Genomic DNA, 24,769 nt, shown 5'->3' with positions numbered 1-24,769 from the left:
TTTATCATGTGATGGACAATTGGGGTGTCTTTAATTTTTGACCACTGGGTAAAACTTTTTGCTCTGACTGAGGCTATATACTGTTACAGCAGTGCTTGCTGATCACCTTGACTGAACACAGGGGCTGAAATAGCAGAGGGGTGTACAGGTACCTGTAATTTATGGTAACGTTCTTGGGTTAGGGGTGAGGGCAAAGGAGTTCATTATAAATATGCAAATACAAAGGAGGGTTATCCATGGATTAATGATGAGAGAGTGTCACGAACCAAAGAGCATAGTAAATGAACTCAGGTTACCTAAGGTTCAAACAAATAGGGACAGTAATAATGAAAGTAATGGGTGTACATGGTAAAAATGTAGATAACCATATAACATATATAACTATAAAAAAGAAAAAAGGTTTCACTGGTTATTTCTACAGGTAGAAAATTTATAATTAACATTTTATTGTTATAGCCTCCTATTCCCCTTCTCCCCCATGAATAAAGAAATTGTATTTGATGACACTAAAAAGTGTCAAGTTGATAAAGTCTATGCCCTGTGGGAACTGTTCAGGTCAGGCTGCCCGCTCCAGGTTCCAGCCGGCCGGGCCCCAGCCCTGCCATCAGCCATTAGCTATGAAGGCTGCGGCGCACACAGCGGCAGGGTCGGAGCAGGACGAACCTACAGGCCCAGCAAGACCGCCCCGCCGCTTTCAGGTTCCGAGAACACGCTCAGGGCGTGTCTAAGCGGCGAGGTGGTCCCCAAAGGGAGCCCAGGTAACAGGGGCGGGTCTCGGAGGAGCCACGCGTCGCGGCGTGATGACGTGACGCCGCGCCTGCGTGCTGGGCGTGCGCAGCTGCTGTTGGGCGGGCTCGTCCCAGCTCCCGAACTGAGGGAGAGGCGTGCGTGCTGTCGGCCGCGATGTCACAGGCCTTCGGCGCTGTCAACGAGCAAGAGGAGCCGGCAGAGGAGGATTGTCCTGAATTGGTCCCCATTGCGACGAAGCAAAGAGAGGAGGAGGAAAAGTCTGGCCTCGGCGCTAAGATCCCAGTCACAATTATCACCGGGTATTTAGGTAACTAACCATCCCGGTCAGAGAAGGTTGGAAACGCTGCTATCCTGGGATTTGGGGGCTGACGGTGCCTCTTCTCCGTAGGCCTGGCGTCTGGCCTACAGCAAATGTCTGTGAGGTACGGGCTGGGCCACTTGCTCCCCATTGGGTGGTTCATGATGACCAGACCCCTCAGCGTTAGAGTCACATTTATCAAGGGACATTGAACTCGAACCTCGCATTTTGATACTAGTTCTGATTTTGCGGTCGGAAGCCCGGACCCGCACCCAAACTAGGCTAGTGCCCAAATTACCTTACCTTTCTGAAGCTTATCTGCCTCCTTGAAAATGCAGACAGTACCGGTCACCTGAGTTTCTCATCTGCAAAACGAGACCGGAAATGTCGACCTTATAAGCCTATTGCCGTTAAAGGGTGTCCTGTCCGTAAAATGCGGGCACAAGAAGAGGCATGCCTCAGTGAATTCCCTGCCCCACAGGCCACCTCCTCCAGCCATACCTGGAAATAGCGCATATCTCAGACTTTTGTATTTTTATTTTTCAGGTCTGTGTATAAAGCACTGTAGGAGAAAGAGTAAGAATAAAGTCTCTGCTCTCCAAGACATTTTTTTTGCTTTTTAATCTTTTTTATTTTTTAATCCTCACACAGGACATTTGTCCATTTTTGTTCAGAAAGAGTGGGAGGGAGAGAGGCAGAGAGAGTGAGAGAGAGACACATCCACTGGTTGCCTCCCACACGACCAGACCAGGGCGGGGTTCAAACGCAGTGGAGGTAGTGCCCTTGACCGGAATGGTGCCTGTGACCTGTCAGTCCCAGGGCTGACGCTGTGACCGCTGAGCCAAACCGGCCAGGGCTCTTTTTCATTTTTCGGTTACAGTTGTCACACAGGATTGTATTAGTTTCAGGTGTATACCCCAATGATCAGACATTATGTAACTTAACTAAGTGATCATCTTGATAAATCTCGTACCCATCTGACACCATACACAGTTATTAGAATATTATTGATTATATCCCCTATGCTGTACTTTACATCCCATGACTATTCTGTAACAACTAATTTGTACTTCTTAAACCCTTCACCTTTTTGTTGTTGTTGTTAATCCTCACCCAAGGATATTTTTCCAATGACTTTTAGAATGGAAGGGATGGAGAGAGAGAGAGACAGAGAGACAGAGAGACATCGATTTGTTGCTTTCCACATGACCACAATTAGGGGCCAGGGATCGAACCTGAAACCCAGGTATGTTGCTTTGACTGGGAACCAAACCTGCGACTCTTCCATCCGAAGGCTGACAATCTAACTGCTGAGCCAAACTGGCCAGGGCCCCTTCACCTTTTTTCAACAACCCCCCACCCCCCATATCTATAAGGCTGTTTTTGTTCTGTTTGTTTTAAATTTTTTTAGACTCAATTGTTGACAGATAAGCATTTATTGCCATCTTGTGGTTTATATTTTTTGTTTTCTTCTTAAAGAAGACCCTTTAACATTTCAATTAATACTGGATGACTTCTTTAGCTTTTTCTTGTCTGGGAAGCTCTTTATATGTCCTTTGACTCTAAATGATAGCTTTCATAGCCTTGCTGGGTAGAGTAATCTTGGTTGTAGGGCCTTGCTTTTCATCACTTTAAATATTTCTCACCAACCCCTTCTGGCCTGCAAAGTTTCTGTTGGGAAATCAGCAGACATTGTTATGGGAACTCCTTTGTAGGCAACTAACTGCTTTTTTCTTGCTACTTTTAAGCTTCTCTCTTTGTCTTTAACCTTTTACATTTTAATTATGGTGTGTCTTGGTGTGGGCCGCTTGTTTGGGATTCTCTGTGCTTCCTGGACTTGTATATCTATTTCCTTCATGTTAGGGTGGTTTTCTGTCATTATTATATTATATTATATTATATTTATTTATTTAATCCTCACCCGAGGTCATTTTTCCATTTTTTGTTCAGTTAGAGTGGGAGGGGGAGAGAGAGAGAAACATCGATGTGAAAGAGACACATCGAGTGGCTGCCTCCCGCACAACCCAACCAGGGCCGGGGACAAACTGCATCCGAGGTATGTGCCCTTAGCGGGAACCGAACGCGGTTTCTCTCTGGACTGCAGGCTGAGGCTCTAACTGCTGAGCCAAACCGGCCACTATTATTGTTTTTTTTACATAGGATTTCAGTTTCTTGCTCTCTTCTCCTTCTAGCACCCGCATGATACAAATGTTGGTATGTTTGAAGTTGTCCCAGAGACTCCTTACACTATTCTCATTTTTTGGATTCCTTTTTCTTTTTGCTGTTCTGATTGGGTGTTATTTGCTTCCTTATATTCCAAATTGCTGATTTGAATCTTGGCTTTATCTACTCTACTGATTCCCTATACATTATTCTTCATTTCAGTTAGTGTATCCTTCACTTCTGACTAATCCTTTTTTTTATGCTTTTGAAGTTCTCACTAAGTTCATTGAGCATCCTTATAACCAGTGTTTTGAACTCTGCATCTAATAGATTGCTTGCTTCCATTTTGTTTAGGTCTTTTTGGAGTTTTGTCTGTTCTCTCATTTGGGACATGTTTCTTTGTGTCCTCATTTTGGCAGCCTCCCTGTGTTTGTTTCTGTGTATTTGGTAGAGCTGCTGCATCACTTGGGCTTGGGAGAATGGCCTAATGTAGTAGGTGTCCTATAGAGTCCAGTGGCACAGCCTCCCTGATCACCAAAGTTGCATATTCCAGGTATGCTGCCCCTTGTGGCTGTGTACACTCTCCTATTGTATTTGAGCCTTGATTACTATTGGCATGCCAGTTGGCTACAAGGACTGGCTGCAACCACCATGGAGGATCAGCTCTGCAGGGGCCCACACCATGGAGCAGGACTTACTTCAGCAGGACTTTGGTGCCTGCGGAGCCTGCCTCCTGAGTATTTCATTTATGGAGGTGGTAGGGTGGTGCTCCAGCATGGTCTGAAGTGGTCCACCAGGTGCAGTAGCTCTGGAGCCTCCAGGAGGTGCAGGCCAAGGTCAGCCACCATCTTTGTCCTGTTTGGGGTACCCAACATGAGCTGAGCTACACAGCAATCTCAGATGGTTGCTACTTGTGCTGGGCTTTGGAGGTACCTAGGAGAGGCCCTGCTGCAAACCAAGGTTGGCTGCTGCAAGTGCTGGGCCTGGGTCCACTTAGTGAGAGGTATAGAACACCCTGAGACCAGATGCTGCTTGTTTGAGAGAGAAGCAGCACGAGCCAAGATAGGCCATTTGTGGAAAAACCACTGGAAACAGCTTGCGTGGGCTTGCAAGTTGGGTGGGGTGGGGTCTCAGGGAATCACCATGGCTAGGTGAATAGTTGTAAGGCAGATTGGTGGAGACTAAGATATGGCACCTGCCTGCTGGTACTGTTGGGGGAGGGCCCAGAAAAGGAACAGTGGCCTCTGCCAACACTTTTGTCTGGGAGAAAGCTTCCCCTCCAGCACTCACCGTGATGCTGGACAATTCTGTTCCTCCCTGTATGTCTCTGGTGGCTTTCAAGCTGCTGCCCCAGCATTGGAGCTCAGAGCGAGTAAGTCCAAATAAGTCCTTGCATAGGCCCTTTAAGAGGAACTGCCTAGAACTCAGGAAGCCCTGTCTCACTCAGTTACAATCTCTGCTGGTTTTTACAGCCAGAAGTTATGGGAACTTCTTTTCCTGATACTAAAACCTTGGGCTGGGGAGCCTGGTATGAGGCTGGAACCCCTTGCTCCTCAGGGGGGACTTCTGTTGCCCAGTTATCCCTGCCAATTTTTATCCACCACATACAGATGCAGGACCACATTTACCTCCTCTATCATCTTGACTTGAAGCAAGGCTGTATTTCTTTTTCTTTTTTTTTATTTTTTTATCCTCACCTGAGGACATTTTTTCATTTTTTGTTCATATAGAGCGGGAGGCAGAGAGAGGAAGAGAGAGAGAGAAACATCGATGTGAAGGGACACATCGAGTGGCCGCCACCCTCACGACCAACCAGGGCCGGGGACAAACTGCAACCGAGGTACATGCCCTTAGCGGGAACCGAACCCAGGTCTCTCTGTACCGCAGGCCGACGCTCCAACCGCTGAGCCAAACCGGCCAGGGCAAGACTGTATTTCTTAAACTGAGGTTGTTCAGGAGTGCACAGGGACACTTGAATTCATAGGTTTATGAACATGCTACAGTTTCATGAAGGACAGTTTATGTGCTTACACTAGAGGTACTTTATTGGAAAAGTCTGAGAAGTATTATTTTAAAGCCTTACAGTTAAATAGAAGGGCTAGAATAAATGTATGACCATATTAAAAGTATGGGGAAAGTTAAGTGTAAAAACAGTGAAGCAGTTTGGGGAGATAATACTATTCCTAGGTACTACTGTAGATAAATACAAACTTGGTGCACCTGAGGTCCTTTTACATAAAAAATAAGAATGAAATCACTGGTGTTTTCCCTTTTTGCTTTGTAGACTGTAAGTTTATTACTGTTTTTACTCAGGACTAATTTTATAACGGAATTTATGTTTGGTATTTTTACACTGTTGTTCAGAAACAGCTCTTCTGAGAAATTGAACAAATTCCTTGTCCAAAACAGTATAGTCCAGACTTTCCCCTCTGGTTTTCCCCATTTTGCTCACTTGTAGGTCAGTAGAACATAGGAAATAATGGTCTGAAACTTGTGAGTGAGGCTCATGCCAGCAACCTTGTTGTTGAATCTAGGGCATAGTTTCACTGCTTGTTCCTGGTTATAATTTTTTCTTTCTTGAAACATTGTTCCTTTGGCTTCCATCACATTTTTCTTCCAATATTTCCACCTACTTTTCTGGTTTCTCCTATAAAAAAATTTCCCCCTCTGTCCATTCTTTGGACTTCATACCCAGATTGTTTCTATTTTGATGTCCCACAGATGTCTCATATTCAACATGTCCAAAACTTCATGTTATCATCCTCTTAAATCTTCCTGCTCCTGTGATCCCAATCACCTGGAATACTCTCAAAACTTCCTAACTAGTCTTGAGTCTTGATGCCTTTTAATGTATTCTGTGTATTTTAGCTTTAATGATCTCCCCTTCCTTTCCATGTTTACTGCTACTGCCTAATGCAGCGCTCATGTTCAGGGCCTCTGTCTTACACTTGGACGGGCTTTAAGACGTTCTTCATGGCACTGCCTCCTTAAGGTCTGTCCTTTTCATTCTATACTTCACACTTAAGTGATGTTGAGCTTCCTACACTGAGCACTCTAAATACAAGCCTTCTACTCTTCAACAGCTTTTAAAGGAATATAACCTAGAAATGTTGAAGATATTAATACCCTAATAGTAAAAATCCCTCATACTTATACCCTAGCAATCTTGTAAATCCACTTCAGAAGATGTGTACAAGTGTTTGTAATAGCAAAACACTGGAAACAACCCAAATTGTCCACCAACAGAAAAATAGATACACAAATGATATATTTGTACAATCAAACTACACTACTGTGCAGTTGGGATTTTTTTTTCTATGAACTTTGGTTTCTATGGCTCACAAGACAAATGTTTTTCTTCTACTTAAGCTGAACATATTAGGTTTGATATGCCACCTACTGGATAAAGCTAGTGTAGTTTTATGAGTTTATCTTTTTTTTTTTATCCTCACCCGAGGACATTTTTCAATATTTTCTTCAGATACTGTTGGAGGGAGAGCAAGAGAGAGAGAGAAACATCGACGTGAAAGGGACACATTGAGTGGTTGCCACCCACACGACCCAACGAGGGGCAGGGACAAACTGCAACCGAGGTACGTGCCCTTAGCGGGAACCGAACCCAGGTCTCTCCAGGCTGCAGGCCAGTGCTCTAACTGATGAGCCAAACCAGCCAGGGCGAGTTTATGTTTTTTAAGACTGAACATTCCACATCTATTTTTATTTTGTGTGTATGTGTAACTGATATGTGTGTGTGTATAAGTTTTATAGGTTGCTTTAAGCATACTAAAAGTAGACATATAGTCAGTTTGAATTTGTGTCTGGTTAATGATGGATGTTGAAGTAAAAGGTCTTTATATGTAACTTTTAGGGAATTAAATAGCATATTCCTGGCTAAGAAACATTGTTATCATGCAAATAATTTAAATATTTTATAAACTACATGAGTTCTTTATTCTTCGGAAGGCATTACTTTAATATTTTTTTTTATTTAATAGAAATTTTAGATGCCCTTGTAGTTATTGTAGTATAAGTTATATAGAAGGCATACTATTTTTGTCATAATGAGGTTAAAGAAAGCTGTATGATCCAACTTGTAGGACTGTTGTACTTATAAAATATTGTATCAGCAAAGCATTTTTTATACTTTTCAAAAGGTACTTTAATCTTCCTCTAGAATAATCTTAGTTAAATAATATTTCAAAAATAGCATGTCCATTTTTAAAACCATTGGGACTCTATATCTTTTTTTGTGTCTTTAAAATTAGTCTTTTAAATTTTATTATTTAAAAATATATTTTATAGGTGCTGGGAAGACAACACTTCTGAACTATATTTTGACAGAGCAACACAGTAAAAGAGTAGCAGTTATTTTAAATGAATTTGGGGAAGGTAAGCAAAGTTAAATAAATGCTATGTTGCAAGAACTTGTCGCACAGTTTATTTCACTCGTGACTTGATAGTCCATATTTGAAAATGAAAACACAAGGCATTATAATGTGAATATATTGATATGGATAGTTTGGGAAGAATTAGATTAATTTCTGTGAAGTTTTATTTTTGACAGATTTGGAATACTGAAATAAGATATTTTCTATAAAATTTTATTTTGTGTAACTTTTGAATTCATACCAATGGAATTAAATTAAAATTTTACATGAAATAAATAACTCTAACAGTAAAAATATGTGATATGTGATATGAAAGAAAGTGCTTTCAGGAACTAGAAAGGTACTTTGGTACTGACTATATTGTCTAATATCAACTTTTGAAAAATTTGAAAATGCTTCAATTATTGTAAGTTTTTCTTGTTGAATATTTATCTGCAAAGCAATTAAAACTGAAGATTTAAAAAATAAGTTGGACATATGATCTCCATCCTCAAGAAATTTCAATGATGATTAAATGAAAATACATCCATTAAACATTCCAATTTTTTTGTCTTTAATACTGAACTGTAGTTTTGAAAAATCTATACAGCAGTATAAGACACAGTTCTTTGATTGCTGTTACAAGTTTTTCTTCTTAAGTGTGAAATTTAATAAAGGCTCTCTTTTAGCCACAAACTATAACTTCTGTGGGATATTTACTAAGGTATACTATTTTTTCTATTGTAAATTAGTAAAGGAGCTAGTTTTTATGAACAGGATGAGAAGCACGTTAATTAAATGTGGTTTCTGGTTTCATAAACTAAAGAGAAAAGTCCTGTTAAACAAAATTAAAATCCTAAGATTTTTAAATCACAGTCTTTTTGTCTAGCCTCTTATTAACTGATCTTTGGGAAATTGATTGCATTTATTATTTCTTACTACTTCTCTTCATTCTTCCTGGGTCATTTTCACAATTTGTTCTTTTCAGCCTTCATAATACTTTCCTTCACATTTTATAGATGTTCTTCTCTTCACCCTGAATTCTGTAGTAACCCTTTTCAAAGCTCTTTGTCATCACCTATCCGAAATAAACAAAAAAATAAATGAAAAAAAATTTTATTTGGCTGTTTGCTTTACTGGACATTTAGAAGTCTCCTGGCTTTGGTATATTTCTTTACTGGAGGAAAAATAAGACATTTAAAATCATTCTTATATGATAAAACGCATATAAGAATCTCAAGTATATTTTTTCTTAAGTAAGCATTGTTAGGAAACTTACGTATATTTGACTAAAACTTAATATTTAAGTGAGCACATTGATGCCCTGGCTAAACAAACTTCTTCAAATGAACTAAGGATTTTACTCATACTGAGAATACTGCATAGGCTGTCTAATAGAAACAAAAACAACTTAGAGGAAGAATGAAAAGAAAAATATAGATAAGGACCTTAAGGGGTTGAAAGGCATATGAAAACTAATATATAAAACACACTATCTATAAAGTTGACCACAAATAAGAAAGAGTGCCTGTGAAATAGCTACCTTATTAGGAAATTGGAATGGGCAGGGAAGAATCCTAAAGAGGAAGTATGGTATGATTCATTAATTGTGGATTTGTCTTCTTAGGGGCTTAAATCCTCCATAAGAAATGTAAGTTAAAATAAGCTAGTGTTAGTATAGTTTAAGATAGACTGCATGAATAGAATGGAAGAACAGAAGTTATAAAATGCATTTTCTGCTTTGAATTTTGCTCTGTTATTAAGTGTTTTATTTTTGGTTTGCTAGTACACATGATCTAAAGAGTGCTTCTTATTGTTTCAGGAAGTGCAGTGGAGAAATCCTTAGCAGTGAGCCAAGGTGGAGAGCTCTACGAAGAATGGCTGGAACTTAGAAACGGTTGCCTCTGCTGTTCAGTAAAGTGAGGAAAATGTTTACTGTGTGCTTGTTGATTTACTATAAATGGGTACTGATTATATTTCCAGCTTTGAGTTTCTTGTGTAATTTTACTGAATTCACCGTCTGCTTTATTGTGTTTTCAGATAGAAAACAGACTTATCAGGATGCATTTTCTTAAAGTATTTCTTGCTGTCTTCTTTCTTTTTCTGTATGCTCTAATACTTTGGTCTTTTTATTTATTTATTTTTTAATTTTTGATATCAGGGTTTATTTAATCTTTGTGGCATGAAAGTCTTATTTTATCTGTAAAACATGGTTCTAAGTTTAATAAGTCATTGATCTTAGTTCCAAAACTTCAACCTCTAAAAACAAAATTAAATGTCTATTAAGAAAAGGAAAAATAGCCCTGGCCAGTTTGGGTCAGCAGTTGGAGCATTAGCCTGCGGATCAGAGAGTTCTGGGTTCAGTTCCTGCTAGGGGCACGTACCAAAAAAAAAAAAAAGAGAGAGAGAGAGAAAATCTTCACATTATTATGTTCCACCAGTTATAGTTCTTTCCAAGGACTGTCTGTTCTATTCACTAATATACCACAGATCTTAGAAAAGGACCTGACACATAGCAGTCACTCAAATATTTGTTGAGTGAATTAGGAAAATTAACATCTGTCCAGTAGGTTTTGTATATTCTAGTGAATTAAATTTTTTCGATATTATTTACTATGTTAGGTGTTTGAGTCAAATGTATTAACAAGGCTAAAGTCATAACATATTTTCTTAAACAACAAAAATGCAATTTATTAGTTATTTTCTTGCACTTTTGCTATTATAAGAAAAAGGGAAATTAAAACCTGGTACTCTAATTTCAAACACAGTTAAAAGTAGTAGTATCCCTTTAGCTATTTTATTAAACTACTGTAATTCATAAATTTTATAATTTTTTTATGTTGATTTTTTTTTCAAAAGATATAAAAATAATAGATTCTGGCTTACTTTATAGTCAGGTATATTAAATTTTTCCTCTGCTTTTAATTTTACTAAAATTAAAGTATTAACTTATCATGTATCTGATTTATTTTTATCTATCAGTATATATGCATCTATTTTTTCCCCTGATTGGTAAATATTGAATAGACATTTTGTTAGAAGTTTGAGAGTGAGTTAAATTTTTACATGCTTAAAGATATTTTTGTCTCAGGTTGCTGAATATATATTTTTAAATGTTTGTAATGATTGCTTTAAAATATTTAGGCTAATATTAAATATTATGCTTTGGTATTCTCCAGGGATAATGGCCTTAGAGCTATTGAGAATTTGATGCAGAAGAAGGGGAAATTTGATTACATACTGTTAGAGACCACAGGGTTAGCAGATCCTGGTAAGAAACAACATTATTAATAACCAGAATATAGCTCTTAAACATTTTTAAATAAATGTACTAGATAAATATCTAAAATGAGTATTAAAGCTTTACTTTAGATTCAAAATGCTTTTTGGTTAAAAGAGGAAGTATACTGGGTTGTCATGTTCTTCAGAAGATGAATCATGATCTTTTGAGTGCTTTTAACTTGATAATAGAATTCGAAGTGTTATTGATTAATTTAGGGGTTTTGGTAGAAACAAAAATTGTTAAAAATATGGAAATTTAGGAAAAATTGAGCGTTTTCTTTTAAGTTTATATTTGATTTGTTATACTCTACCAAGATCTATTTCTGATTACCTTCTAATCCAGTTTTCTTAGAGGGTCATTTATTGTTATTTAAGGGCTTTTGGGCTCTAATTCCTGCAATACTTATTCCTTTAAATTATTGTTAGCATTTTATTTTTCTACTACTAACCTTAAATAATATGGGGGTGGGAGGTAAGTACTGCTATAAGGTTTAGAGTTAAAGCAAGCCTACTGGGCTTTTTTCCTGGTATAGAGTGAATAATGACTATTCATGAAATTTTTACCTTTGAATGGAATTACATGTAAACTTCCCTGTTGAAAGCTACACAAAGGCGATCTGTTTCTGACAGTGGGTTTTTGTTTCCTTCTTACACAAATAAATTTTTAAAAAATGTTTTTGATTTTGATTTTAAAGGTAGGGGGAAGGGAGAGAGAGAGAAAAACATTGATATGAAAGAGAAACATTGGTTACCTCCCATACTCCCCTGACCCAAGATTGAACCAGCAACTTAGGTATGTGCCCTGGCCAGGAATCAAACTGGCAACCTTTAGGTGTACCAGATGACATTCCAACCAACTGAACCACACTGGCCAGGGCTCCCAAATAACTTTTAGGTAACATTTTTATTCCTAGTTTACAGAACATTTAGTAAGTCTGGCGCATACCATTATTTCTTTTTGATCTAGATCTATGGCATTGGGCCGTAAGACTATATTAAAGTAATGTTTGGTAATAATTTATTAAAAGGATCATAATTGGCCTGGCTGGTGTGGCTCAGTGGATTGAGCACTGTCCCAGGGACTGACAGGTCTGGGTTCCATTCCTGGTCAGGGCACATGCCTCCTTTGCGGGCTTGATCCCCAGTAGGGGGCATGCAGGAGGCAGTTGATTGATGTTTCTCTCTCACATTGATGTTTCCATCTCTCCCTTCTTCTCACTGTAAAAAATCAATAAAAACATATTTAAAAAAAGAAATTAAAAGAATCATAATTGTTTAGAAGAAATATTGTATGTAATATACTGAAGGTTCAATGGTTATTAGAAGTATTACATAATAACATTGTCCTCATATTTTCAAACTAGTATTGAATTGTGCTGTGTGTACAGGATGATGTAGATTTTCCATACCTTTCATATATTTCCAACAGGTTTGACTGATGATACATAAATATTAAATTAACTTATATCTAGAAAGATGGGAAAATATATGCCTCTTTTTGAAATAGCATATATCAGTTTCTTTCATTATAACACTAGAAAAATTGCAACTTTTCTTTGAGATTAGGTGAGTTTAAAAAAGATGATTTTATTAAAGAAAGCAAAATTAAAGATCTCAGATAAAGCCCTGGCTGGTTTGGCACAGTGGTTGGAGCGTCGGCCTGCGGTACAGAGAGACCTGGGTTCGGTTGTCGCTAAGGGCGTGTACCTCGGTTGCAGTTTGTCCCCGGCCTTGGTTGGTTGTGTGGGTGGCAGCCACTAGATGTGTCCTTTCACATCGATGTTTCTCTCTCTCTCTCTCTCTTCCTCCCGCTCTATCTGAACAAAAAATGGAAAAATGTCCTCGAGTGAGGATTAAAAAAAAAAAAAAAGATCTCAGATAAAGCTTTTGTACAAATTATAGATATAAATGGGTTAATGTTTCTTCTAATTTTAAGAATAATTATCTTTATCGTTTGGATAAAATTTAAACATTTGTTATTTAAAAAAAATAAATAATACCTAAGAAAATATGAAGAACTTTAAAACAAAATCTCCCTATATCTCACTCAGTACCATGAAATACAAGTGGGTATATTTCATTCCTAGGATTTCTCTGTGCCAAGCTACTCATTATGGTGTGTTGAATGATAGTACTGGCCTCAGTTGGGAGCTTGTGAAAAGTGCAGATTCTTTTTTTTTTTTTCCTTTATTAATTTTTAGAGAGAGGAAAGGAGAAGGAAAGAGAGATAGAAACATCGATGAGAGAGAACATCAATTGGCCGCCTCCTGCATGCCCCTCACTGGGGATTGGGCCCACAACTTGAGCATGTGCCCTGACCGGGAATTGAACTGGCAAGCTCTTGGTGCATGGGTCGATGCTTAACCAGTGAGCCACACTGGCTGGGCAAAAGTGCAAATTACTGAGCCCCATCACAGATCTACTGAATCAGAATCTCTAAGGGTAGGGTCCAGCAAACTGTTTTAATAAGCTCTCCAAGTGATTCTTATAAATGCATAAGTCTGGGAAGCCCTGCACAGTGTGTACTTCAGAAAACTGTATAAATATCCCAAAATATTTTATAAAGTGGTATCTCATTCTGCCCTGGCCAGTTTCACTCACTGGTTAGAGTGTCGGGAGGAGGACCAAAGAGTTGCAGGTTTGATTCCTGGTCAAGGGCATGTGTACCTTGGTTGCAGGTTCCATCCTCTGCCCTGGTTGGGGTTGTGCAGGAGGCAGCCAATCAATATGTCTTTCTCACATCAATGTTTCTCTTTCTCTCTCCCTCCTTCCCTCCCACTATCTGAAAATCAATGTAAAAATACATCCTTTGGTAAGGATAAAAAAGAAAAAAAATAGGAATCTCATTCTTTGTGTGCTATTATGAATAATTCTTTTTTTCCCTCACCCGAGGACATTTTTTGCATTTATCTTCAGACAGAGTAGGAGGGAGAGAGGGGGTGAGAGAGAGAGAATAATCGATGTGAGAGAGACACATCAACCAGTTGCTACCCCCACCACCCCAACCAGGGCCGGGGACGGGACAAACTGCAACCAAGGTACGTGCCCCTAGCAGGAACCTAATTCGGGCCCCTCTGATCTGTGGGCCGATGCTCTAACCACTGAGCCAATTGGCCAGGGCTTACGAATAATTCTTAATTTAGTTTTACTTGAATTTAAAAAAGAGAACTTGAAAGAAGTGAAGGAATTGTTGAATATCAGATAAATGCTTCTTCTTGCAAGAGATAAGAGTTAAGAAAAAGAAGAAAAGAGTATAAAGAACCTAAACAAATTGGACAAGTTGTTTTTTAAACTACATGTTTCAATTTTGAGAGCATTATTTTTTGACTGCCTGGCATAAAAGATGAGCAAATTAACACTCTTTCACTTTCTCCCACCTCCTGGTTTTGGTTCATTCTGTGTTGTGTTGTCAAGGTTTCTAATATTTATATTCTGTCCTACTTTGTTTAGTTTTATATTTAATTTGTTTTAGTCCTCATTACCAGTATTGTGGCTTCTCTGTTCCTTAGTTGATCATTCTCTTGACTGATGGAATTTCATGGTCAGGTAATCTTTTCAAGCTGTAAGTGCTATATTACCTGATTACCTGAGTTCTTGCATACTTGATTTCTTGAGAATACTTGTTTTGTTTTTATACTTGAAGGATTACTTGGCTGGGCCCAAAATTTCCAGATCACAATTTCTTTCCCTCAGACCTTAGCCAATGTAGTTCTGTGATTCTCAGTATTTTTTGATTGGCTGAATTTTCTTGTTCAGTATTTTCTCTTTTTATTTCATGAGGAAGGATTTGTGAATGCTATATATATTTTTTGAATTTCAGTGTGTGTTGTTTCCTTTAATGTTTGAGAATGTCTGCCCGTTGTTTTATTCTTGAAAGACTACTTGGCTGGAGGTAATATTTTAGGGAACATTTTCATTAGAACTTTGTAGTCATTATTTTATTATATAGGGGCAATGAATGTTGCTATAGAAAAGTCAGTGTTTTTTTTTCTTTTTCTGACTCCTTGAAAGTGACTTGCTTTTGTTTCATCCAAAATGCCTGAAATTTTCATTTTTGTTTTTGAAGTTTGGTAATAAAACCAAGATATGTCTTGGTGTCATTTATATCATTTTTTTCCTGGATTGCAATGTACCCTTTAATTTGTAGATTTAGTTCTACATTTAGAGGTATTTTTCTATTTATTACCATGAAGAGTTTTTTCTGTAAAATTATTTCATCCTGTACTTTATGACACCAATTTTTCTTATATCAAATTTTCTTTCTCCATACCTATTCTAATTGTTTTGCTTTGTCTTTTGCCTTTGTATTTACTGTAATTCCAACCTTCCTTTTGGTCAGCAATTCTGTTTCCACCAACATCTGTTCTGTTCCTTGATGTTTTAAATGAATTAATTGGTTAAGTAATGGTATGTAGTTTGTAAGTTTACTTTTTTAGCACTACAAATTATATTTTCATATTAGAATGCTTCATCTTTTTGTTGTTGCTTGTAAGCTATAATACATGTGTCTAGTTTTTTCAGCATGTTTGTGCTTGATTCAGGAGACTCAGAGAACTTTCCCTTTAGATGTGGTATTGCTGAATTCTTCTTAATACTTGACACCTGTTTTTCTCCTGAGCTCCAGTTTAAAAGCTGAGTATTGCTGGGAGCTGGGATGGGGAAGCAAAGGGAAAAGAGGTGACTGAGAGCACCTGATGAGCAATGTGACTTTGAGGCTCAGCTCTCTTAAAATGCCAGGTGCTTTTTAAAAAAATTCCTTGCATTGCTGAATTCCTGCATATGAATGAATAATATACCACAATTTTTTTGTCTACTCACTTTTTTAAAAATTGAATTTATTGGGGGTGACACTGGTAACAAAACTATACAGGTTTCAGGTGCACAATTCCACAACACATCATCTGTACACTGTATTCCCAGTCAAGACTCTGTCCATCACCATTTATCCAAGTGCTCCCCGTCCTGGGTTTGCTCTGACTACTCATGAATATACATTCCATACCTTGTGCAGGGACATCCTTGAGCTTCAGACCTCTCCACTTTGCTCTGAGCCCTAGAAAGTGACAGTGTCCCTCACAAATGTGGAGATGGTAGGAAAATTTTACCCTTGACATTTTTTTTACCTTTTTCCATATTGCTTACTCCTCCTGTAGTTCTTCTTGTGATTTTGAAAGCTATTTCTGCTAAGTGTTAGGACTTTGTGAATTATTGCCCTATAACCTCTTACTGGGTATGGGAGTAGAATTAAGACCTATCATAAGTCACATAGAATTTTCTGTTTCTTATTTTAACTACCACTATTCAAAATTTATGACAAGAGGTTGTGTATTTGGTTGCTGCTGATAAAATTTGACTTTTTAAATTTTATTTTATTTTATGAAGTTTTGAAAAGGAAGATTCTGTAATCCAACTCAAAATTTCTTAACCTTTTCACAAATGTCATTTTGGGCTGGATAATTCTTTGTTGTAGGAGGCTGTCCTCTGCATTGTAGGATGTTGGGCAGCATTCCTGGTCTCTACCCACTAGATGCCAGTAGCAACCCCTAGTTGAGACAACTGACAGTATCTCCAGATATTGCCAAATATTCCCTGGTGAAGAAAAATCACCCTGGGTTGAGAACCACTGATTAACTTCATTGTCTCATCTCTGCTTCTCCTAAACACCTGAATCTAAATTTGAAATAGTTCTTTCTTATATAGCCTGGGAAGTATTATACCAAAGATACCCATCAGAGTTATATTAAAAGCTCTAATACACTCTTACAATTCAGCTTAATACAAGGCAGATGTTAAATGTAGAGGACTTACAAGCTATCTGAATAGAAATCAGTGAATGTTTTAAAAACTAAAATGATTTATGTACAATGTTAGGAATTATACTGAGTGAAAAAAATGAATAATTTTTTTATGATTTATTGTGTGGAGTAGTAATACACACAGTAGATATACTTTTTTCTCCCTCATTAATTAAAATCATATTGTTAGCCAAGTAGGTGAAGAAAATTCTTATTGGCAATTCAGTTGTTTCCCGTTTAGGGGACTGGCACTCTCCTGTTCTAAGCTAAATAATTGTCGTGGTAAAGTAATTTCCGTGAAAGGGACGGACATTGATTCAACCCCTGTTACTCACAAATCCTATTTCAGTCAAATTGGAAAACTATTAAGTTTTGGGGAAAAAATCAATAGGTATCAGGAAACCATTAGATCTTGTGGCCCTTGCTATATCTTGCATGAGTAATCACTGTAAACAGCTGACAGGTATTTCATTGTTGACACACAGTGATGCTTGGACCACGTCTCATCAGGGTAGGTGGACAGTTTTAGACATTGGAATGAGTTCAGTTATCCTTGTTTTCCCCCAATACTCATTCTTTTAGACAGTCCTGTCACTAACTGGACCTGGGATGCTTTGAAAAATCAAATATGTTCTTTGCTGTCAGTTTTCTTTTTCTTGTGGTGTGGCAAACTAATCAGGGTGTATGCTTGGTACTGAACCAGATTCTGTCAAAGTCAAATTTTAATTTCTTATTTAGAAATTAATTTTCCTCAGACCCAAGTTTTATATCAGTATTAAATAAATAGTATAAGAATGTTTTTTTTTTTTCTTCTATAAAATTTACAAATACATATTTTTATTTTTTGGACAAGTTATTTTGGAATAATCAATGTTTTGTTTTGCTTTCCTTTAGAGAGATCATTTATTATTTTTGAACTGTATGATTATTATATTCAGGAGAAAGAAAATAAAAATAAATTCTATATGTTACCCAGCCATATTGCCCAAATTATTTGATAATATCTGTTGGTAAATTATTATGGCATTTGTAGAAGTTTGGTTTTGGGTTTGTTATTTGATTAAAGTTGATCTATTGTTTTTTAAGATAAACGAAGAGGGGAAGAAGTGAGTATAAATAGTAAAAGGTTCTATCACTACAATTCCTATAAGAAGATTGGAAACTTATATTTTATTTGTTTATGTATTTGCCTACCAGTTTTGTTGGGGCAAATTAAAACATTTTGAATAGAATTGTGTTTCTCAGTTTGAAGAAATATTTTTATTTGATGATTGTTATATATATTTTCAGGTGCTGTAGCTTCTATGTTTTGGATTGATGATGAATTAGGGGTTGATATTTATCTTGATGGTAAGTTAAAAAAGGAATATTTTTGGTTTCAAGTAAAATGATATTGTATGGTTAAGATGATTTTTGTTCATTCATGTTATAATTTTAATTCTTTATATTGCTACTCTTTTTAAACTTGTTTAGTTTGATGATAAAGTAAGTCTTTGTTCATACAGATTCTAAACCTCCAGACAATGATAGAATTAGATGTCAACTCTTAATCTTAATTCCCAATTTAGTGCTTCCACAATGGTTTTCCTTTTAAAATACTAGGTTGGTTTCCTGTGTCCTCTGTTGTTTGATTTATGTCCTATTATGTGTCATCTGCCCCTCCTCTGTTGTCCCTTATCCCTTTCCCTACAGCTTTCCACCTTTTCTAAAACCAGGTCTTTCAGAGATTAACGGGTGAAAATTAAGAATCATTGAATCTGGGCCCTATTATTTGACTCTAATATATGTGGCATGCAGCTGTTTGGATTCTTCAGGCATCATCAAACTCATTCTACTGTTATCCTTTGAAAAAAAATGTTAGCATATAAAGTCAGAGATTGTCAAACTGATTGATCATTTGGAGATTTAGGTACATATGTATAATACTTGTGTGAGTTAGATTTGGTGAGAGATTATAGGAATAAGATATCCTAAGACATATCAGGTTTGTTAAACAATAATTTAAATGTTAAGAAGAGTCTTGATTTTGATTATGTGAAAATAAACTAGAAATAACCTGTCTTATGTAATTTATCACATTTTACTTTATATTATGAAATTTAAATTTGTCTCATAATGTTTTGGATTATAAGCTAAAAGGCTTGTTTATTTAATTAAAATTTTTATTTATTTTATATTCTCTCTAGTACCTTAACATAGTGCTGGAGACTCAGTACATATTTGAAAATACGTCCACTTATTAATGGAATTGAATTAAATTATAGCCTTGGCAAGAGAAAATAAAACTATTTTATTGAGTAACATTTGTGAGCTGAAATAAATTAGTTTTAATTTTTATTCTCAAGTATAAAGGTGATCAAAAGATTTATTTCTTTGTAGGTATCATAACTGTTGTGGACTCAAAATATGGATTAAAGGTAAGTTGAAAGATGGCAATGAGTTGCTACTTATTTCTTAAGAGCTGGGTATATGGGGATTGATTATATTATTTTCTCTACATTTGTGTCTCTTTGAAATTTTCCGTAGCAAAATCTTTTTTTAAACAATAGATAAAATTTGTGTGTTTTTAAATTTGTGTGTTTTATTATTTTGTGCTTTTGAATTAAATATTTTCTGTTACTCTGGCTTGATATGATAAAAGTTGGAAGTATAATATTTTGTAATAAGGATATTACAGGATGAAGTTTGGGTGTTCATAACTCCTCAGTAGGATTCAACCCCAATGTTGATAAGTTTTTTCTGATTGATAGAAGAAACTGAGCTTCATAAAGAATATGAGAGCTTATTTTTCTTGTTAAACTTTTGTCAGACACAAGCTAGAGATAATTGAGATTTAAAAAAATACTGCTTTACTTTATTTTGAAGAAATCAGGATTTATACATAGGTTTAGTGAGAAGCAACTTTTCATTAAAAGGCATCCTGCTCTGAATGTTTTTGGAACTACCAAGGTCCTCAGATGCATTTAAATGGGCTTCAAAGTATAAAACACACTTAGTAAGATTTTTAAAAGTGTGTTGTTACATAAAGTAAAATCGTGTTTCTCAACTTTCCAAGTGAAATATTACTAAAGGCGGAAGAGAATGAAATTATCCTCCATCTCACAATTCCAATCTGGGGATATGGATAGTGCCCAAAATAATCATTTTTTAGAAGTTTAAATTTAACATTGAAAAATTTATGTCCATTTTATATTCTACAATATATCTAAACTTGTTAACTTGAAAAAAATTGTTTTTCTTCCACACCTTTACTAAAATGAAGCTCTAGAAATTTATAGCAGGCTTGTCAAATGACTACCAATACCCTTTTTCTGGCCCTTCAGTTCCCTCAGGGATAAAGTACCCTAATTTGAGAAGTTTGAGAGACAATTCCTTTTTTAGCTTTTAAAGTTCAAATTTATTAATAATAGTCTTAAGAATCAAAGATCCCAAATATTATAATTTTACTCAGAAAAATTATGACTTGTTCTTAAATTGTAATATTTCTAGCAAAATGTTGAAGGAAACAAAAAGGTCAAATTCTTCATTCTGAATGATTATTACCATCAAGTTTGAATTCATCCCTTATATAAATTTATTACCAAATTTGGGATACCTACAGGATAGCAGTTAGGATTTATTTGTTTTCGTGTTTTTTTGATAGACTTCATGTGCATACCTAAAGTCAAACTCTATGTATTTATGATGATAGGAATAATTTTATGTGTATGTTTGGGTATGGAGAGGGGTTAAGTAGAATCTATTATCAGTGTGATAGAGGCCAAAAAAAATCAAAGCAGCATTCTGAATAATGCAAACACAGTAAATGTTTAACCCCCTGCCACCTTGATAAAACCTCTTAAATTATTAAATCAATATACCTACATAAAACTGACATACTGTCAGGATAATGGAAACTTTAGATTTTCTAAGTCAGATGCCAGATAAATAACTTTTCCTTTATATAAAGAATTTGCCAACTTGTCCAATTCCTCGGGTTGCAAAGCTTGACCTCAGTAGCTGCTTGTGATTCAGAGAATTCTGAAGGAGTACAAGTAATGACACTTGGATAATGGGCAGCAATTTAAGGGTGTCATGCTTCACAGAGCCAGCCCATCACAAGTAAAGCTGAGAAATGGTACCCTGTGGCCAGCCAGCCAAATTGAAACTGAAGTGGTAATTGATATCATGGGCTATCACTCTAATGGGATTGTCACCCATTGATCTGAAATATTCATTTTTTAATCATGGGCAAAGAATTGGACAACTTCAAATGACAGCTCTCTATTCTCATGACTTGACACCCAGGCTACTGACATTGTTCTTTTCAGTTCTACAAATGTGACAGCATTTAATGCAATAAAATCAATGAATGAAGTTACAGAGAAAAGGTCAAGGGAGAGGTTTCTTTTGGTTCTTTTGTCATACTGCACAAGCTGTTGAAACAATTCAGTCAGAAAACAGTTTGGCTTGGAAAAGATTCGAAAAATAAATAGACTGACATTTTGCAATAATCTTTTTTTTTTTAAACTAATATAGTGTTAGATTTATAACCGATCCATTGGAAAGAAATACCTACTGCAACTTTTTTTTTTTTAATGTCATCAGACATCTTTGACACTAGATTTATTTCCACTTTGGTCAACAACAATGTATTTTCTTTCCTTTTTTTTATTTTGATGCAGCTTGTTTCTATTCCTGCAGAAATGGACACCCTATAGCCCTTACTGAAGTTGTGTCTATAGTGGTGTTATTTAAAAGGGTTTCTTTCTCGTAGTATATTAAGTTAGAGGGTTGAAGCTTAATCTTTTTAATATGTTGCATTAATTAGTACCATAATTATTTTTGTCTTTTTTTGCAAAAGCAAAAGCCAGTCTTTAAGCAGAGATGAGGCCTCCTTTGGGGTCTTTTATTTATAAATATATATAAATATTTTGAAACAATTTTTTCTTCCTTCCCTGTACAGGTAGTATAGAATGTCAGAATTTCCATTTTTTGACCTTATAAATGGAACTCATCAGACTTAATGGTGTATAATGTGTTATTGGAGAATGTCATTGGTTTTAGTCTTTTTATAGAGTTTGTCTTGGAGGTGGGAGGTTGCATAAGGGAAATGTGCTGATAACCAGAGAAAATAAATGTTAGTATGCATTTATTATTTCTTTATGTTTGTATAGCCTTCATATGTTCATAGAACAGGGCATTTATCTCTTTGACTATAATTATATATGATTATTACATGCCATATTCTTAATAGAGTTATATGTGTGAGCAGATTTTTGTTTGGGAGAGTTTTAATGCATTTTTGTATGTTATGCTTCCCAACTGCCTGGAGGTAGTAAAATATTTTCCATTCTATTTAGCTTTGAGTAAAGATTTCTAATCTTTTGGAGAAGTAAATGCATTACAAACATGAGTTACTTTGTGAAACTGCTATTTTATTAGTTCCATTTAGGTATGGAAATTCAAAATTAGTTTCTAATATTCTTGCCATATCTTTTTTTATACTGCACTAGCTCACAGCCAGTAGCTCCAAATTTATACGTAAATAAAGCTTCCAAAATGTCAACAATACCATGTTTTGAAAAATATTTTAAAATAACAAGTATTGCAGGGTCATTCAGGAACAGATACCCTGCTAAAAATACATCTTTGCTAAATAAGTTTACCGCTTAATAGAAGGGCATTTGTTGCTTCATGTGATATAGAATTTTTCAAATGACATTCATGTATCTATATCAACAAATAGGGGGTGTTATTTAGCATTCATTTAACAAATATTTGCTGAGCCTGGGTGTGAGGTACTCTTTCCAGGATGGTAACATCTTTATTCTCTAGAGGACACAATAATAGGATTTGTTAGAGTCTTTGGCCAAGAATAATTAGCAAAAATAGTAAAGTTGGTCTTTTGGCAAGGAACTACTTTTTTTTTAATCCTCACCCGAGGACATTTTTCCATTTTTTGTTCAGGTAGAGTGGGAGGGAGAAGAGAGGAAGAGAGAGAGAGAAATATCGATGTGAAACGGACACATCGAGTGGCTGCCACCTACACGACCAACCAGGGCCAGGACAAACTGCAACCAAGGTATGCGCCCTTAGCGGGAACCGAACCCGGGTCTCTCTGGACCACAGGCCAACACTCCAACCGCTGAGCCAAACCAGCCAGGGCAAGGAACAACTTTTGCTACAATATTCTCCAATTTCTATGACTTCCATAATTAGAGTGAATCTGCAGTTAAATTTATGGGATTGTGCCTAAAGTGGAAACCAGTATATCGTTACTGTAGTTTTAGTCTTGTTATTCCAAAATAGAATTTGGCAGACTTTTAGGAGAAAAAAAGGTTTTTCTCTATAGATTTAACCAAAACTATTAAATAAAATTATTACCAATTTGCTCTTAAGTTTCAAACTATTCAAATACCTTAATGATCTACCTCCCAATGAATTGTGAAACTGGCTTGGTGAAATAATTTTTTCAATATATGTGCTGCCAAAGGGAGCACAGTGAAATAATTTAGAATATAATTTTTAGGTAATCTTTATGTATATACTCTTATGTGATTATTAACATTTGTGTGACACTGTATACAAAACTGATTTTTATAAGGCGAAAAGCTTTCACAAAGATTTTAAAATTATTTTTATTTTATTTCTGCTGAGCACATTTTCAATTTTTGAAAAATAGCCCTATAATATAGGTTGTCCTGTGATGGTTATGGTTGGATTTGTTTTTTTCTTTTATAAAATGAGGAGACTAGCCTTTCCCCATAATTGTTATGAAGGGTAAATGAGATAATATATGTAAAAGGATTTAATAATTGTGAAGTTCAATTCAAATATAAAGAATATTAATCTAATTGCCTATAGCCTCGGTAGGAAGCTTTTGAGAGTTAAGGTAATGAAGGTGAAACATTTTCCAGAGGAACCTTATGGCTATATGTTAAGGCTATAAATAGGATTATGGGAAAATAATAACTGCCTCCAGAGAGAGGAGAACTACCTCGTGGACCTCCAAGTCAGTGTCAAAATATTTTTTTGGAGCTAGCATGACTCTGAAGAGGTCAGCAAAATAAACAGTTCTATGGAGAAGCCAGATCACTCAAGTGTTACTGAATGATAAACTGCTTTTATGCTAGAATTAGGGCTGTGCCCTTCTCTCAGCATATTTGTTTCTAGGGTATAGGAAGGGCCCAGTACTGACTTAATATAATACACCATTCTGGGTTGGGAGTGGGGCTATTTTGTTATTAGCGTTCTGTCAATTGGATTCTTTAGTTTGAATTTATGTATATCTGTTTTATAGAGAACATATATATTCATAGTTATGAGGAAGATATTTGCTAAAGATCCTGATATATCTTCTTAAGTGTAGTTTTTTTAAGGGAATATATTAGGCTATAACAAATCCCATTATTATGTCCTCTCTAGAGTGGGATAGGAATGGAGGGAAGTATATTAGATTTTAATAAAGTACAATTTCAGTGATTATCTTTTTAAATAAGTAATAATGAATATTTAGGACAAGAACAATTTTATAAAAAGGAAAATGCCTAAAATCTTAACTATACCATTTTATGCTTCTATGACTTTAAGTATAGAGGGTTTTCCTTTATAATATAAGCACCCCACCCCCAAGCCCCTATAGGTTCATTATAGGAAAACAATTACAGATGGAGACAAACTAATTTGTGTATTCAGTGATAGAGCTTGTTGAAGTCTTTATCAGAGGTAAGAAAAGATTCTGTAAAATAAAATCCTTTTATTAACATTAGATTTTTGTTACACCACAGTAACTTTTATTAAAATTTGTTTTTGTTTAGCATTTAACAGAAGAAAAACCTGATGGCCTTATCAATGAAGCTTCTAGGTATTCTATATTTAAAGTATATATGGATTACTGGCTAATTGGAAAGAGAAAATTATTAATATGAAAACCAAAAACTGAGAAGTATAAAACCATAAGTCAAGGAATTTATTTTTTTCCTGTAGTTGAATTATTGCTAACTATTTATAGTGTTCTGATAACTAAACTTGTATTTGAAACTATTTTTTATTATAGCATAAAGTGAGTGCTGGCACAGTTCTTTGTGAGAAGCTTGGGAAATGTTAACATTTAAAAATATTATCTTTTAAAA

The 24,769-nt window shown here is 35.8% G+C and overlaps 1 protein-coding gene across 5 annotated transcripts in view; it reads left to right on the top strand.

The window, feature by feature from the left end:
- Nucleotides 1–825: 825 nt before the first annotated feature.
- Nucleotides 826–24,769, top strand: part of LOC118629523 (COBW domain-containing protein 3) — a 46,064-nt gene continuing 22,120 nt past the window's right edge. Inside the window, exons 1-7 of one of the 5 annotated variants that reach the window (XM_036260852.1) lie at nt 826–1,057; nt 7,514–7,600; nt 9,401–9,497; nt 10,758–10,849; nt 17,946–18,005; nt 19,035–19,072; nt 24,455–24,501. In XM_036260852.1, coding sequence (XP_036116745.1) covers nt 904–1,057; nt 7,514–7,600; nt 9,401–9,497; nt 10,758–10,849; nt 17,946–18,005; nt 19,035–19,072; nt 24,455–24,501 — 575 coding nt within the window. In that variant the 5' untranslated portion in view covers nt 826–903. The other 4 variants (XM_036260853.1, XM_036260854.1, XM_036260855.1 and 1 more) reach the window with 4 other exon arrangements.

The sequence above is a fragment of the Molossus molossus genome, unplaced genomic scaffold (assembly GCF_014108415.1).
Source record: "Molossus molossus isolate mMolMol1 unplaced genomic scaffold, mMolMol1.p scaffold_m16_p_14, whole genome shotgun sequence".
In the NCBI taxonomy this organism is placed as follows: Eukaryota; Metazoa; Chordata; class Mammalia; order Chiroptera; family Molossidae; genus Molossus; species Molossus molossus.
This window is presented reverse-complemented; position numbering and strand designations above follow the sequence as displayed.